Source organism: Dermacentor silvarum, chromosome 8 (assembly GCF_013339745.2).
Source record: "Dermacentor silvarum isolate Dsil-2018 chromosome 8, BIME_Dsil_1.4, whole genome shotgun sequence".
Lineage (NCBI taxonomy): Eukaryota > Metazoa > Arthropoda > Arachnida > Ixodida > Ixodidae > Dermacentor > Dermacentor silvarum.
In genome coordinates, this window is record NC_051161.1 from 92,180,668 (window position 1) to 92,199,016 (window position 18,349).

General features: G+C 48.0%; 1 protein-coding gene across 1 annotated transcript in view; it reads right to left on the bottom strand.

Annotated features, from left to right (window-relative positions):
- LOC119462279 (thromboxane-A synthase-like) overlaps positions 1-18,349 on the bottom strand; it is an 89,589-nt gene that overhangs the window by 37,890 nt on the left and 33,350 nt on the right. Inside the window, exon 3 of the mRNA XM_049673235.1 lies at positions 6,938-7,034. Within this exon, the coding sequence (XP_049529192.1) occupies positions 6,938-7,034 (97 nt within the window). The remainder of the gene's footprint in view (positions 1-6,937; positions 7,035-18,349) is intronic.

Consider the following 18,349-nt stretch of genomic DNA (forward strand, 5'->3'; position numbering starts at 1 on the left):
GTACAATCCTCTACATCCCAAGTTAAGCAGCCAAGAAGCCAGGCACTGGCGCCGCCTTCAAACCAACACTTACCCGCATATATCAAGGTTGCACGCAATGTTTCCAGAGGTCCCTGGTGCAACGACCACACAGCCACACTGACACACATTACATATCAGTGTACGGAACGCCCAGCCGAGGCAGTATCCAGGCTGGTGAGCTCATCACAGACACTCACAACGTGGTCTTGGGAAGCACGACTTTCCGAGCTGGCACTGGGAAGCCAACTGGCGACCCTGGACCAGGCCCGGCGAGCCGCCGCGGCCAGTGGGGCTCTACAAGAGGGCTCCACCCGAGATTAACCACACCACTCTTAGTACAATAAAGTTTATTCATTCATTCATTCATTCATTCATTCATTCATTCATTCATTCATTCATTCATTCATTCATTCATTCATTCATTCATTCATTCCTGAGAGATGGTGGGACGACGAGCAGTAAGGGCTTCCGTTTGGAGAAAAATTCACGTTATAGAGGACGTAGTTGCGTAAGCAAAATGACGGAAGTCCTCTTCCAAAATGTTTTGGCAGAGTAGAAGTGTGACCCTCCAGGAAGCTAATAATGGGCTCCAATTCTGGGTCTTTGCGTTGCAACTGGGCGAGCGTAGTCGTGTTGACAACTGCAACAAACGCTGTAGTATCGTCATCGTCTGCACTTGCAGGCTCGAATGGGGCGCGAGAAAGGCAGTCGGCGTCCATATGCCGCTTGCCCGACTTGTACACAATAGCCATGTCGAATTCTTGAAGTTTAAGGCTCCAGCGCGCCAGTCGTCCTGATGGGCCTTTTAAGTTCTTCAACCAACAGAGTGAGTGGTGGTCACTGACAACATGAAACGAGTGGCCGTACAAATATGGGCGAAATTTGATCACCGCCCAAACCACCCCAAGACACTCTTTTTCTGTGGTATAATAATTTTCTTCTGTGCGGGAAAGACTTCTACTTGCATAAGCTATTACTTTTTCAGCGCCGTCTTTCCACTGTACAAGTACAGCTACTAAACCGATATTGCTGGCATCGGTGTGAACCGCTGTTGGAGCCTCTTCATCGAAGTGTCCCAGGACCGGTGGATTTTGAAGGCGCTGCCATAGCTCGTCGAATGCTTTCTGCTGATCTTCATCCAATACGAATGCTACGTCTTCTCTGGTGAGGTGTGTCAATGGCGACGCAATGCGTGAAAAGCTCTGAATAAAACGCTGGTAATATGCCCATAAGCCTAAAACTTGTCTCACTGCCTTTTTTTTTTCGGATTTCACAGGAAACTGTTCAACGGCAGCTATCTTTTCCGGATCAGGCCGTACGCCCTCATTACTGACAATATGGCCTAGAAAAAGAAGCTCTTCGTAGCCAAAATGGCATTTTCCGGCTTAAGCGGGAGGCCAGCGGATCCGTACGGCTTGAAAAACAGCACGCAGTGGCCTCAAGTGCTCGTCAAATGTCGCAGAGAATGCAATCGCATCGTCTAGATATACTAAGCACGTAGAAAGGTGTCCATTAGCCGCTGAAATGTTGCCGGTGCGGAGCATAAGCCGAAGGGAAGTACCCTAACTTCATAGAGGCCATCAGGTGTCACGAATGCTGTTTTCTCGCGGTCTCTTTCTTCTACTTCTATTTGCCAATAGCCGCTTCTTAGATCCACTGACGGAGAAATAACGTGCATGCCCTAGTCTATCGAGAGAATAGTCTATGCGGGTAGCGGGTAAACGTCCTTCTTAGTGACCTGGTTGAGTTTGCGGCAGTCGACGTAGAAGCGCAAGCTGCCATTCATCTTTTTGACTGACACTACCGGCGATGCCCCGGGACTCTTCAACGGCTGAATAACGTCATCTTGAAGCATTTTCTGCACCTGGTTTTCTATCGCTTCACGTTCTCGCGCTGCCACCCGGTACGAATTTTGCCGTATGGGTGTGGACAGTTTCGTCTGTAATGATTCGGTATTTGGTCAGCGGCGTTTGGCCAACTTTGGACGTCGAAGAGAAACAGTTCAGAAACTCATCAATAAGCTCAAGGAGTCTTTCTATCTAGGTAGCAAACTTGGGCAGACATCAATGGAGAGAGGCGCGGTCGGTAGGCCGGCGGAATCCTCTTGTTCAAGAGTCATGCAGTCGGTAACCTCATTGAGCTCTTCCACGTACGCGACTGCCATGCCTCTTGTAAGATGCCGGCGTTCAGGGCGAAAGTTTGTTAGTAGGACGTCCGTCTGTCCACGAGTTATGTCAACTACGCCTCTTGCAACTTATACGCCATGACTAAGCAGCGGAGCAGGAATTTCTTCGGCGATCATGTTGGAGCACCATGGCGAGTCGCATGTTACAAGTACAAGAGCGTTTGAGTGCGGAGGGATGGTGACATCGTGATCAATGATACGTAAATGCGCACGTCGCTGATCGTCACAGGGTACGACCGAATCTGCGTTCATCCAAAACTTGACCGACCTGTACGGAATGTTTATAATAGCGCCGTATTCGTGCAGGAAATCCATTCCCAATATCGCGTCTCTGCAGCACTCCAGCAAGATCATGAAAGTGGCAACAAACGTCGAGCTACCGATATCAATTCTGGCCATGCCTGTTGGGGTCATCAATAGACCTCCCGCAATTCTTATGTGGGGACGAGTTCATGATGTTTTGACTTTATTAAGGCTATCGGCGAGTTTCTGGCTGATTATAGAGAAATCGGCCCCAGTATCTACTAACGTGGTTACTGGGTGTCCGTCTAAGAAAATAGCGAGGTCGGCACTTACGACTTCCCTTGGGGTCGGCAGAGGCAAAAATATCTGTCCGATCGCACAGATTTGTGTGGGGGTGTTTTAGCATTTCGACGAACGGCAACCCCCCCCCCCCCCCCCCCCCCCCAGAAAAAAAAAAAAAAGGTCGTCCCTGTTAGTTTCCCAGACGAGGGCTAGGGGACCTGCCGCCCCTGACTACATCGGCCATAGCCTCCTATATAGAAGGCTATGCATCGGCGTAACTGCGACCTTGCGGCGAGGTCGCTCCTGATAGTTTCCCAGACGAGGGCTAGGGGACCTGCCGCCTCTGACTACATCGGCGTAACTGCGACCTTGCGGCGAGGAGCCAGGTGCAGGCAAAGGAGAGCGGGGTCGACGAGTGAATGGATGTCCTTGTGGAGCAATGTCGTCATTGTAGCGCCTGTTTTCGGAGCGAACTCGAGGGAAGGTGAGTGGAAAGCTCTGGTATCCGGGGTCACGATACAGAAAACGGTAAACGTGGCCGGCTTCTCCACAATGAAAGCACAAAGGACGGTGGTTGACGGTGCGCCACATGTCCGTTCTGCGAACAAGTGGTCGACTTGTGGGCGTCCTATGCGGCCAAGCTGCAGTTGCCTGCGGAGGGAAGTAGGCCGATGATTCCACAGGCACACTAGGTTGAGCGGTCAGTGGCTCCGCGTTGTACGGCGGGGATGGCGGCTCGTTGAAAGGACGAGCCATTGGTCATGAGTTGTAGGCTGCTGCTGGAGGGGGACGACGAACAGCCGATGCGTAGCTCACAGACTGTTGGTCCGGTAGCTATTCGGGTAACAAGAATGCCTGCCTGATTTCTCGTCGCACAATTTCTGCTACAGAAGCCCCGACTGACTCTTGTGGAGCCACAAGGAGGTTGCGAATCTCTTCGCGAACAATCTCCCGGATGAGCTCACGAAGGGAATACTCACCGCCGGCAGCCAGAGCAGAAACGTTGCTCGAGGCCTCGTTTGGGCGATGGAAGGGTCGGCAACGAGATGAATTCCGCAACGGTTGTCGGCGGGTTGCGAAGAAGACCGGCGAAAACTTGTTCCTTGACGCCTCGCATCAGATGGCGGATTTTCTTTGCTTCCGGCGTCTCTGGGTCAGCGCGGCGGAACAGGCGGGTCATGTCCTCCGCAAACATGGCGACGCTCTCATTCGGTTTTCTGGATGCGCGACTCGATTAGTTAGTTAGAATCGCGACGATCGTTGTTTGCGAAGATGGTGGAAAGCTGCTGCCGAAACTTATTTCAGGAAGTCAGTGTGGCTTTCTCCTACCACGTACGAGCGCCAGGGAGAAGTAGACGCGTGCGAGTTTTTCTTCCACCGATGCACCTTGGCGACTCGCTCGTATTGCGCGAGCCAATCTTCGACGTCCTCGTAAGCGTCGCCATGACATGCCTCGGGAGTCTGAGGATGCTGCAGAGTCATCTGAGAAGGTCCTGTGGTTGCCATCTCTTTCGGTGGTGGTCCGGCTGGTAGGGAGTTTTCCAAGAGGATTACCTCCGGGCTGAGGCCCCGCAGTCGGCGACTGTAGCGGTGGATGGATAGGAGTGTCCGCTGTAGGAACTGGTTGCGGGTTTGAACTGGGCGTTGTATTCCGCACAGAAGTCCCGGGCATCAGGGAGTACCCAGCACCTCCACCAGTGTCGCAAGACGCGAAGAACAGCACACAGGACGACGGTGCAACAACAAACACAAGCTCTATATTCAAGGCCCAAGAATAAGTGGCCGCGCCAACTTTATTCTCTTCGGAGAGAGACATGCTTGCGCTTGTGTCCCTCACTTCGTTGTCTTCTTTAGTCGTGACAATATACAATGAATATACAGGGTGTTTCAGCGAACACTTTCAAAATTTGTCTGAGATTGCCCGTGGCAGATAGCCCAATTTTAGTTAATGAGCTGGTATACTCGACGAGGCGGACATTAGTTGCACAAAAAAATTAAATGCATAATTGACTAATTAACAAAAATTTACTACTCAAGTTTTTACCTAATTACCCGATGGCCCATATTGCAATTTACAAATTGTACCCGTGGAGTTCGCAAGGCGGATCCACTTAGAATTAATTCTCGGGATGACACCAGGTTCGAGATATTAATTATCGAACTTTGCGGAGAAATGAATTGGCGTTCCAGTTAGTATCTTAACAAAACGTCGCTTTATGCATTCAAGCACAAAATTAACTGGAACACCAATGCATTTCTGCGCAAAGTTCGGGAATGAATATCTCGAAACTGGTGTCATCCCGAGAATTAGTTCTAAGTGGATTCGTCCTGCGAACTAAACGGCTACAATTTGTAAATTGCAATATCGTCCATCAGGTAATTAGTTAAAAACTGAATAGTGAATTTTTGTTCATTATTCGACTATGCATTTCAATTTCTTGGGCAAGTAATGTCCGCCTCGTCGAGTGTACCAGCTCATTAACTAGAATTGTGCTATCTACCACAGGCAACCTTTAAGAATTTTTGAAAGTGTTCGCTGAAACACCCTGTATTTACAAGGCAAGGCGCACGACGCTGCAGCAATGGTAAGGCTAGCGCGTGCACACCAGATAGCCACACCGTCGTCGTCATCATTGTCCAAGCACCGACCATAGGATCGCCGCTCGTGACAATATACTTCCTCAACACCAAAACCTTGAGTTTAACGCCGAGATGCCATGCCGCTTCCTATTAGTCCACGCTCTTTTCTTTTGCGTGCATTGAAGTTTATTATTCAGTGGCTTCTCTCGCGCTCATCTCTAGTCCTGTTTTTATTCAATCATTACGTAGCCAAACCGTTTGTTCGAGGATCTCAACTACAACATTCTCATTTTTGGCCATTTCTACAATGTCTTTGTTGCAAATTGTTCTACTCTCTCGAGATCAGGACACCTAGGAGACTTGCGTGCAAGTGAGTCGAGGTGAAGAAGAGAGGTGCCAGTATCTTGCTGCAGAAAGATGATGAGAAGACATGAGAACAGAAGCACCCAAAATAATATTTTGCCTGTGTTCAGTGTGCACGATGGCGTCAACTTCCAAACGGCTAATTTTCGTTTCATACCTCACCAATCGACTTGCTCGACTCAACATTGTCACTTCAGCTACTTATACCGGGTGAATGTTTGTGGTTTCTTCTTAGTAACTGATTTCTTCTTTCCATCGGACTTACTTGTTGAATCAACAGCTTTACTGAGCTTGGCCGTCCACTTCCTCTTTTGTCCCGCTGTCGCGCACAAACTCTGACACTTCTGTCCAATCTTTTCATTTTTGTATACATTTTGTTGGCGACTGTCCCCTACGTGCTTCTTTCACCATTGTTGAGCCAGTCTCGTCGAAATGATTTGTCTTTTTGACGGCAAGACGACAACTTCGCTCTGTTAAATACTTTTCCAAGCACGCTCCCATGCAGCCAGGTCATGTACTGCATTTTAACCCTGCGTACTCCCAGCCGAAATTGTCAGGTATACCCTGCTGTAGAATACACGCTGAATGAGGATCCAGGCGTTTGCACTTTACGAAGCGTAGGCATCGATGCGCGATGCCGAGACGAACCTCGTTCTTTCTTCTTCAGTCCCCTTGCTGTGCCACACCATTTGGCAATATCTTCTCAAGTGCCAGTATTGTCTTGCATTTGTTTCAGCATTTAACAAAGGCATTTTCATCGACATACAGCTTTTCCTAAGAATATTTTTCTCCTCCTCCTTCATTTGTACTTAGCACCATACAAAAAAAAAAAAAAGATCTGTAAAAAGTTGATATGGCGAAGCTTGCTGTAGCTTGCCATGACTATGCCAATCCTTGACTACCTGGTCTTACCCGTATGGACACTTCTTTTCTCCCAGACTGTGCCAAATATTTCGCATCACAATAGTCATTAGCTTTCTGAAAGTCAACAAATGCAACTCAAAGCTGCGCCAAGTTCAACCCTAAATATTGCATTTTATTCCGCATGCTAAATGTTACACCTGTATTAAACTATGGCCTCCGATATCACAGCCGGGGCAAATTCCGACGCTTAAGAACGACCTTTGTTCTCCCACTGGCCCCACTGTTGTAGTGCGTCTTTTAGCTGTTGTAAAAAAAAATTGTCAGCGGATTTGTGCACATTAGCTAGCGACTTGATATTTCGTTAGCCACAAAAAAAGGAAAAAAAAAACTGGAACTTACTTTTCTGTACATTTCTAATATGTTTCCAAAAAATATGTTTGGTGTCGGTCCCGGTATACCCAATTTCTTGAAGAAGTTGAAATGATCTCTCCTCTTCCTGCGCAAGAGCGATAGAAACATGGGCACATTGTTAAAATACAATGTAAAAGTATACATTAAACAGCACACAAGAGGGGTGAATCGAGAAAAAGAACAGCTAAAAAAATGTTTTTCGCATCGAGCCTGTTGCTGAAAATACTAGCGATACCACTTTCAGGCTTGTCTTATACCCGTGCCACATGGGCAAAGTAAAGTGCACTTTGAGCGAGTGCACTTCGCGGCTAGTGTCATTCGCAGGCTGCCACACGGGAACGCTTAGTGACACTCACTGCAGAGTGCACTCGCCGGCGAGTGTGTTCGGCGAACTCACTTCGCGGCGGCGAAGTGTGTAGCCTCGTTAGCAATGCTTAGAAGATACATAAAGTGATATTGAAAGAAGAGTCAGGAGTAATTTTTAATAACATTGTTTTAAATTGCTAAAATTACAAGATAATAAAATGTGCCACACCGCAAGAAAGCAATAAGAACAGCACAAAACTACTCTCGCTCTCGGGCTGTTCGCGACAACGCCGGTTAATGACTGCGCAGTTGTTTGGCGGATCGAGTAGTTTTGACTGTTGCTGGTCAAGTTGCCTTCGTTGCCGGCGCTTATAAAGGTGGATTGTAAATGTTGTTTCTAACAATAATAAACTGTTTTTGTGCACACATTTTTATATTATTAAATATATACTTTTCCGTCTGACTCCCGGTTGCCATGGCCATCAATTTGAAAGAACACTTTTCTTTCTCGTGTAGCAGCGCACCGCCAAAGTGACACTCAGCGCGCTGAAGTGCACTCGCTCAAAGTGCACTTTACTTTCTCCGTGTGGCACGGGTATTACACTTGCTGCCGTGGAGTAGGTACTTACGATAGGTGGCCGCTGCGGACTTGCGCTAGCTAGGCGCAGATACTACGCGCCTAGGTGAAGCCTCAGAATTTCATCCAGAGCATAGAGTTGTCAACCGGTCTATAAACCAATAAACCCCCCTTTGTTTACCTCTCTTCTTGCTCTCTATCTGAAAGTTCGCTGTGGTGCATTTTTGTGATACCATGTGCACGCTGATGGACTCGCGTCAGCTAGGCGCAGATACTAAGCGCCTTTGTGAAGCCTCGCAGTTTTCTCCAGCCCAGGGTAGCCGGTCCGTCTATACACCGGGGGACCTCCCTGCCTTTCCTTCTCCCTTTTACGCTCTCTATCTCTCAAAGCTTGCTGTGGTTAAGTTTTGTATCCCCATATGACAGCCATCAGTAATGATAACTGTTGACTCCGAGGGAATTTTGTGCAGACCTTGGCGTTTTTCCCGCCCCTATTGTCTTTGTTATGTTTTGCACCATTTGACATACGACACACCAGAGGCGTCAGAGAAGATGAGATGAACGGATGCAAACACCAAGCATAACTTACTATCGGAAGTAAACACCATCCGGTTCCACGTGGACCTGCAGTCTCACCACTCACTTTATACGAGCCATTAGAGCTTGTGAAAGCACGGGAAGCGGGGAAACACATATCGGACTCTCTGTATATTATTCCCATTAGGCCGTACTGTTGATAAACGTTTGACAATGCCCCGTCCCTAAAACTCTATTTCATATACATTGCTCAATAGATGGCAATTATTGAAAGTAGAGGACATACCTGTATGCAGTTAATAAAACATTTTCACCGTCAATACGACGGCACTTTTTGGCAGGAAAAATTATTTTGATCTGACTGTCCAGTTCATGTATATACCGTCTAACCATCGACCCGCCTCCTCTTCGGTCTAGTACAAGCTCTGTTGCCTTTCGATGCTGCGATATGTGGCAAAGGTAAGTAGCGGACTGTCGGGTGACCGAAAGATGCAGGCGCCTCTGTGTGTCAATGGTGCCACGTTTCATAATAGCGCCCACATGCCGACTGGAGGTCATTAACCCTGCAGTGGCTAACGCGATGAAAGCGCAGTAGATACCAAATGTGGTAATGGCTTTGTCGTGGATAAGCTGCTCCAAAATCAAGGAAGTGCAGCTCTCACCTACGTGGAGCTGCCTTCACTCGTTTATTTACCTATTTAGTTGCTTGTCTTTTTTCGTGCCTTTAAAATTTTGTGAACACGAGTACAATAACGCGGCTAGCACCCAGGCGAACAGGCACAGGAAGCCGCCTGACGTCCCTTCTCCAGAGCTCCCTCAATTTGGCAGCCACCCCGACCTGTGGCCTAGGCCTGTGGTCCCGCATTCTTAAAGGTCCTTGTATGTGAGGGACCTTTGCCGTCGGCCGGCCGCCAGCGCTAGTATGTGCAGCATCGGGATTGGCTGGAATTTTCTCTTACGTACAATCCTAGCCTGTGAGCTTTTTCTGAGTACAGGCCTGGCCTTTTAACAGAGGAGCTGTTTAAGGTTTTCGTTTCCCCGCGTAGCGTTCGCAAACATTCACCTAGCGATGACGTCACTGCGCACAGCTGCGCAGGCGAAGGCCTAGCACCTCCGCCGCCACGCTAGCGATGACGTCACCGCGCACAGCTGTGCCTCGCTTCACCTTGCGATAGCCAATCGATAGATAGTCGATACATTCCGGAAAATGCTGGGAATGACTTGGTAGTGCTTAGCCTAGCCCAAATACGTGGCCAATATCTTGCGATAGCCAATCGATAACAATCAATAATCGATCAATAATCAAGAAATTCCGGAAAATGCTGGGGGCGACTTGATAGCGCTTAGCCTAGCCCAAATACGTGGCCAATACCTTGCGATAGCCAATCGATAGCCAAACAATAGGTAATCGATAATCGATCAATAATCAATAAATTCCGGAAAAGCATAACCCGTAAGGCCAGGACCAGCTAGGTGCCGATCAGCTCCGCTGTTTCTTTAGCCTTGCGCCGCTAGTGCAAGCTGCGCAATTTTTTTATTGTGATAGCAATTATATGGACACTCCAAAGCAGATTTCTGCCGTCGGCGTCGCCGTCGCCGTCGCCGTTGCCGTGAGGTTCCGTATGACGTCAATGGAGATGAAATCGTCGCCGCGCGCCGCCGAACGCTGTATGTGCGAGTGAAAGGGCGCGAGGGACGCGCTCTTTCACGGGGAGTGAACCCACGGCGGAAAACAAACGCGCGTTCTGCGCCGTGCTTCCTTAAGGGCTGCAGAAGTAGGCGTCTCTTTCCTCCTTTACAATCACCATATATGTAGAGCAAACGCGCCTTCTTCCGACGCGCTAAAGGCGGTGGGGGGGGGGGGGGGGGGAGGGAAGGGAGGTGACGTTTAGCTGCGGCACCAAGTGCCTATTTATATCAGAGGCTCCGGCAACAGTCAGCAACGCCGCACGCATTTTGTGCGAACGCGGGCAAAACGCCGACGGCATGTCCAAGTTTATACAGCTGATAAAGCTACTATCATTTACTCCGTATAGCTCTCTACAAATTTGCTATCGCAATTGATGCTTCGCCTTTCAGGTGAAACTGCGACCACTTTTTTATTATTGCTACCGCAAATGTTGCAACAACATACATCTCTACGTACTCGGTTGTGTCCGACGCAACGGCGCATTTTTATTGCGATAGCAATTATATGGACACTTCAACCGGATTTCTGCCATCGCCGTCGTCGTCGCCGTCGCCGTGAGGTTCCCTATAGATAAAATCTTCACCGCGCGCCGTATGCCCGAGCGGAAGCGTGCGGGGACGCGCGCTATCACGGAGAGCGAACGCACTCAATCACCCACGCGCAAGCAAGGAAGCGGGAAGCCAGCGCCGGAGGGAGCGCGTGGGGGGGCACTTCTACTCTGCCAACAACCGCGCTCGTCCGCACCGTCTCTTATCTCCACACGGCTCTGACCTTTATGCGCGTGCATTCGCCGCTCAGTTTCCGTTGAAGCGATAGACCGCACGTACCTTCGCCCGCTGCGGCGTATGGGCTCGCTGCCAGCGTTTTGACTGTCGTTGTCTGCAGTCATTCAGTGTGATCTATTCATGTTTGTTTGTGCGCGCTCACACCACGCTTGTTCATTCAGTTAGTAATAGTCGGGCCACATTTTCCAACGCACGCTACACATGCAATGCTGCCCGGATCGGCAGTGCAGCACTACAGGTGTGTCCCTTCGCACGCGCTGCCCACGGGAAGCGCTTCTCATCAACACCACCGTTTCACACGCGCCTTCTCGTGGTCACCGAGTCTCTCTTCATGTCGGTCTACTTACGCCGCAGCACACCTGCTTACTTAATCAGCTCATGTTTACTACAATTCATATTGCTACCAAAGCCGCTCACCTTACTTCGTATGACATTGCTGTGTTGCTATCGCATTCATTGCTTCGCCCTTAGGGCGGAACTGTAACATTTTTTTAGCTGCCATACGAAACATCGGACAATAAGGAAAACGTCGGCCAGCGCCTGGCACGACCGATTAACGGCCCGTCGGTATAGCTGTGGACAGTGATAGGCACCCACACATGGCGACGTGGTGGCTTGGAGGAATTGTTCTCTTAACGGTGGTATGGCAACATTACCGACAAAAAAAACTACGACAGGCATTTACCCCGCTCGATTGAACTCTGGCTCAGCGAGAGTCGCAAGTAAATATTCAGCTAGTTCACCCCGGTATATCAAGGAAACTGCAGTCCCACGGAAATTCGCGTCTCAAAATTAAAAAAAAAATTCGTGGAAAACATTCAGGAATTGCAGGTGAAACGGCGTAAACAATACTAGTTGGCATGACTTACGGCCGGAAGTCAACCGGCTGTTGCAACGCATACTGCCGTGCGCTGGGTTAGAGTCTGCGGAGCTTCGGCTCGGCGCCCGCCGTAATGGCAGCGAAGCCAGATGGCGGATATATAGCAGATGCCACCTTCGGCCTTGGCGCCGAGATTTGGGGCAGGCTCAGCGTACGCGAAAATTGGAAATGCGGCGAAGGTAAAGCTTCTGCGAGAAATTTCACGTTCACTGCTTTCGGAAACAAGTGGAAGGGGGACAGGATTACAAGAAAAAACACCACAAAATGGCGAATCATAAAAAAAAATCATCCTGCAGCTTTACGTGGCAAAACCGCGATCTGATTATGAGGCACGCTGTATTGGGAGCTTCGGATTAGTTCTGACCCCCTCGGGTTCTGTAACGTGCGCCCAATACACGGCTCGTGGGCGTTTTTGCATTCCGCCCCCATAGGAATGCGACCGCCACGGCCTGGACTGAACCCGATAAACTCGGCAGCGGAATGCCATTGTCACTGATCTACCGCAATGGGTGTCAAATCCTTTAACTAACGAAGTGGAAGGAGAGACACAAAACAAAACGTGAATAGTTTCGCTCACAGTGCAATGCACAGGCAGCGTTAGCTGTCACAGCCACTTGAATAGGTGTCAAAAAAGTATATCTGCTCATTGTATTCGTACTGATGCCCCTGTTATTCACGAAATTACATTATGAAGTTGCATAACTACAATGACTAATTAGCTTATATTTGTGTATTGTTGGATGCATCAGTATACGTGAGTGAGTGTGTGTGTATTACTGCTTTCACCGGAGTTCGTGGTGTTTTCTTGAAACATTGTGAAACTGAGTTGCATCGTTCGGTTTTTACTGGTGGTTATTTTTTGTCCATTGTTTTGCAATGAGTACAAGTACATATAGGAATGTCCACCTCCCGTCGTCCCAAGGGACGCTGGCAGTAATTAACAAACTCTGGAAAGCCACCAAGTGTAACTATATTATTTTCGTTTAGCAGTGTTACGGCATCCATCCATCCATTGAGAAGTGCGTTGTTGAAGTGGTTGCACCGTGACCGTGCTGCCTCCTTTTTTTCCTTATCACCACTGCGGTCTGGTCGTTATTTTTTCTACTGCAGTCATCGTAATCATAATCATGCTTTATGGTCGCTCTTGCAGCGAAGAAGTTATTAAAGAAGAGAACTAGTCGAAACGCATTGCATATGAAAAGCACCTGTTAAGCCCGTCAACTATCCGTATTTAGAACTGCATGATAAAAATGATCTCACCCGACAATTGTACCATTGTAGGTAATAGTAGGCGTTTGTACGTGGCGTGGTAGTGGGGGTGGTGGGTTCTAGCAACAGGCAAGTTTAGCCCAGTGATCGTGGCCGGCCATTGTTCCGCCTAGGCGTCTGTTACAATGTCGCTGCCGTACGTTACCACATGTCCATCAAACCGGTATCTTTTAGGAGTGCAAGAAGAAGAGGTGACGCTTCCTTGCGAGCTATGACGGACCCTTCTGGGAGCACAATGTGTTGCAGGCACACATGCCAAGGGTCCTTCTTTTGCACGATCTCTAAAAATAGCGTTCATTGCAATGTCGTTATTTTGTGCACGACCACAAAATGAGTTCGACGTCTCTTGTATCGTTGCACGAAGTACAGTTCGGAGAATCGGTACGGCCCGTCTTAATTAACCATGCTGGTGTGTGAGCAGATCCCATACTTATTCGATACATAAGCGATGATTCCTCGCGACGAAATCGCTCGGTTACAAATTGCGCATGTGGTGGGAACCGAAGTGACCAAAACTTATTACGGACGTCAGATTTTGTAACTTGATTACTCGTTGGGGCCTTGCCTTTAAGGGGATGAAAAAGCGCTGCGTATATGCAAGAGCGTCAGCTTTTTCATCATCAGCAATACCAAAGCGGGAGGGAATGCACAAAAACTCCAACACGAAGTCTTTGTTGCTGAGGTCTTTCACGAGTGCTAGGGGTTTGTGCGGGAACTTGGTGGACGGTAGACCAGTTGTAGCAATGCTAGTGGCGAGTCCGTAAGAAGTACTACATTCTGTGCTGGCTAAGTCTTTAGTTTGTCCAGAGCAGCAGCCATTATCGCGCCCTCCACAACTGTCGACGAGGCCAGGCACTCTAGGCGGCCAGACCATGCAACTTTCACAGAGGTAATACGGAACGCAGCTGCGCAGCGGCTTTCATCTACTTTGACAATAGTTGCATCAGTGTATACTTGTAGGTGATTCGGGCAAGCGTCAAACTCTTCAGAACGAGTGACTTGGTTTCTGCAGATGAAATAGAGCTCTTCGTCTGCGATGGTGGTGCGCTTAAGTTGCATGTAATATATTCGAATGTCTAGGGCGGGTATACATTTTGCCTCTGTCTGAAGCAGCGAAATCACAAGACGCGAAGCGCGTTCGGTGGTGTTTAGGTATGTCGCTTTGGCCAACGTTTATAGAAAAAGTATCTATAAACGTTGGCTTTGGCGGCCACAGACCAATTAATAATCACACGTTGTTACCGTGAATTCGTTTGTGTAACGATTCATTTGCAGTTTATACTAAAGTTATTGTTCATAACTGGGCGGCGCATACGCAAAGCATGTCCATGTGGCACGCACTCGTCTAGTCACCGATGGCTGTGCCTCTGGCAGAGCGCCAGAGGCGCACTTCAAAGCGACAACCCTTATGTTATATGCGCCGCAGTCACACGGGCCAAACACTGACAACAAAAAAACGGACGCTTCGCCATTACAGTATCGGCCGCTATGATTCCGTTCCGTCGTCTAAGCGGCCATTAAACGGAACAAAGCGCGTCGTTTTTTAGAAGCAAGATTTTCAGCGTAGATTTTAGAAGCAAGAAGTAAGCAACATTTAGAGGCAACATTTTCTAACAAAAAGTCCCTATATTTCTTTCTGGGGACTTTTTGGGTCCGGCAAACGCGAGAAAGGAGCTCTGGTCGCTTTGTCGCCATCCGTGGTTGGTGGCCATCTTGTGATGGCAATGGCAATGACGCTGGCGATGTTGACTGTGACGGCTGAACGCCACGAACAGGGTTTTGGCTTCGAATCGTATTGCACAGCCCAAGCAATTTACGGAAAAACCGGTGAAGATTATGGTTGCACAAGCTGCAGTTGCCGGGAACTGTAGCATTACGTCACTACACTTTCATATGTAAAGGAATAACCTGCCTAGCAATTAATTTCATTTGTGTCGTGATAGCGCTATTAGAAGGCCGCGCAAAGTTGAGAATCTCGAAGAGCAGCGTGAACACATGAGCGACGCATGGAACAGCAATATCAATATGCACAACGGCGTCATGCTCAGGCTTGGCAGGACTCAGTGGTCCGTGCTCAAGAGGCTTGTCCTGCTGTCAATCGTTTCATTAGTACATTGCTCAATCGTTCAAGGCATTGGTGTATCGGGTCAGGTGATACCACAGCTTAGCTGGCCAACCAACCACCTCCCCAGCGTGGATCGGAGCCCAATTTTTTTTCAGGTTTCTTTGCGCAAATTCTTTCTGCTTGTCTGTGTATATACGCCTTTACCCCGCGTTCTACCCAGTAAGCGCGCAGAACATAACATATATTCTCGTACAGCTCAGGGCTCGGTTACCTATATGCCACTCGGACGAACATATGCGGCGGATTCACGAACGTTCGTCTACTTAGATTTAGGTACACGTTAAAGAACCCCCAAGTGGTCACACGTATATCCGGAACCCTCACGTATGGCGTCCCTGACAGCCTACTGTGCAGTTTCAGGATGCTAAAGCCCACTATTAATGCGTGAGCATTGTTTAGCGAGTACCCCTGCAAAATTTGTCTGTCACGCGAAAAGTGACGGACCTTATGTCTGCACAGAAATGCGTAATTTCCGAAGTTCAGAGATTTAATCGTTATAATAGCGTAAATGTAGATGTTTGGCAGCTTTATAAGTGATAAGGAACAATTGAAACAAACAAAAAAACTACAAAATTGATCAGAGAGAATACGCGTGTGATCTGATTTATGCATACCTATATGTGACGTAGCGATAACGTTGTGCAAAGCCATGCACACGCTCAAGTGCAGCAACATACGCCCCCTTGCTCGGGGCTATATAATCTACGGCTTTCTTGAATAAACGTTCTTTCCCACACCTGCACCCGTCTCGATCGTGCTACACTATAGAGATACAATTCTCTAACGTCTCCCTTCGGATGGATTAGTATAATGTTGGCATTCTTCCAGTTCTCTGGTACACTTGAAGTCGTGAAACGTTGCGCATAAAGAGCCGCAAGCTATTCGAACGTGATATCTCCTCCATCTTTTATTAAATAGACTGCTGTTCCATCTTCTCCAGTCGCTTTTCCCCGGGTCATCTCTTGCAAGGCCCTTCTAACTTCATCGCTATTTATAGCAGGGGCCGCTGTAACCTGTTCATCACTACTTCGAATGAAAGTAGCTTGGCTGCTTTGGGTACTGTACAAGTCAGTATAAAATTATTCCGCGGCTGTTACTATGTCATTGAAATTGCTTATGATATTACCCTGCTTATCTTTCAGTACACACATCTTGCCATGTCCTATGCCAAGTTTTCTTCTTCCTGCAGCTATGCTGCGTCCATATTTTACGGCGTCCTCAATCTTTCCCTCGTTGTAATTTTGAATACCCCTTACTTTCTTCTTATTGATCAGTTTTGTCAGTTCAGCGAATTATATCTGATCTCTTGAGTTTGACACTTTCATGCTTTGTCGTCTCTTCATTAGGTCTTTTGTTACTTAGGAGATCTTACCTGCTAGTTGCCTTGGTGCCTTACCTCCCCCTTCAATTGCTGCTTCTGAGTTCAGCCTAGTTACGGCTTCATGTTGTCTTCATTTTCCTGTTCTAAAGCTGCATATTTGTTTGCGAGCACCAGCCTGAATTGTTCTGCTTTAATTTGCCCTTACTGCGTCTAGATTGGCCTGTTTCTGCTTGACTAATTTTACTCTTTCTCTCTTCAAATTAAGAGAAATTATAGATCTCACTAACCTATGGTCACTGTACTTTACCCTGCCCTTACCGGTGGACCATTACAGTTACAGAATAGATACCAAGAGAAGGGAAGCGCAGTCGAGGACCACAAAACTTGGTAGGGTGATGAAGTTAGGAAATTTGCAGGTGAAAGTTGGAGTGAGCTAGGGCAAGACGGTTAATTAGAGATCGCAGGGAGAGGCCTTCGTCCTGCAGTGGGCATAAATATAGGCTACTGATGATGATGATAGATATACAGAGGGCTCCATAGAAAATGCATGGGATCCAACGGAAATTTTTTTTGGGGGGGATGAAACCTTTAATATGGGGGTAGGCCAACTTAAATTTGTTGTTGGGCCAGCTTGAAATTTGGGTGCAGGCCAACTTGCAATTTGCGGTTGGGAAAACTGAAATTTGGCGGTATGCTTATGCATACTTAGACAACTCCAGTAGAGTTTCTGCATAATTTTTAATGAGTGGCAAGCTTCTGTCTAGGGATGCCGCTCGTCACTACGGTGACCAGCGGCGAATTTTCGTCTCGACCACACCGGCCTAGTCCTTTAGAACAAACCATCGCTGCTGCTTCGCATGTCAGCGATCGTATAGATGGCTTGCACTGATGTCATCCTGACCGCCATAATGAAGGACCAGCAAAGTCAGAAGGTGCCTTCGTTGGCGTCTCGCGCGGTGGTTGTGCTGGTGCTGCCGTGGCTTTGGCGCAGACTCCAGTAGTGTTCCGACAGCGCCTCTATGACATCGAAACAGGTTGTAAGCGGCAGTGAATATGATACACGGACGTCTTCCCAGCCGCCATGTTGTAGGACCAGCATGATGAAAAGCTCCGTTCTTGACGTCACGTGCAAGCTTTCTACAAATAGAGTTTGATGCTTAGTGGACGCAGATCTATTAGCACCGGCTACAAGAGACTTGGTTAAAATCGAGAATGCGCCTCGCAAATGAAAGCGAGGGTATACGGGCGATTTACTTAACAGAACGAACTTCGTTCATGGCCGCTATCATTGCGACGTTGCTGGAGCAGATAAAGTGGCGGTGCCGTGAGAATTTCCGAATAACTGAGTTCACCCGAAGAAATCGGTTTTTTCTATTTTTTAAAGTTACACATACTACAATCCCTGGTCGCGATTTTGGTAGGGTGGGAAAGTGGGCGATACGTGCTTTGGTACAACAAAATTGGTGGACAAAAGAAGAAAAAAACTTAAACGCAGAAAGCCGATTACGCACGCACACACACAAAAGAAGAACAAAGAGCCGGCAGATCTCATTCCCTGTGGGAATCAATGTTATGCGAAGCAGTGCGTGGGCAGCCTACCAAGTTACCGAAACGATCATGAGGACGCCAAGACGTAGGCGGCTGTTTCATGGCCTACATGACACAAATGTCAGGATATTCATGTCATGACACAGCATTGCTATTCGTCATACACTCTTGTCATACTATGCTAATTTTGGTACATACAAAGTTACCGAAACGACCATGAGAGCGCCATGACGTTGGCGGCTACTTAGATACTCTCAAAGTGGCAAATGTTCGCCAAGAAATGCTTCGCATTAAAAAACACAAGCAAACAGAATGTCTTTGAACATAAGGATCGTTGTAAAGCCCATATAACAGAGGTCGAT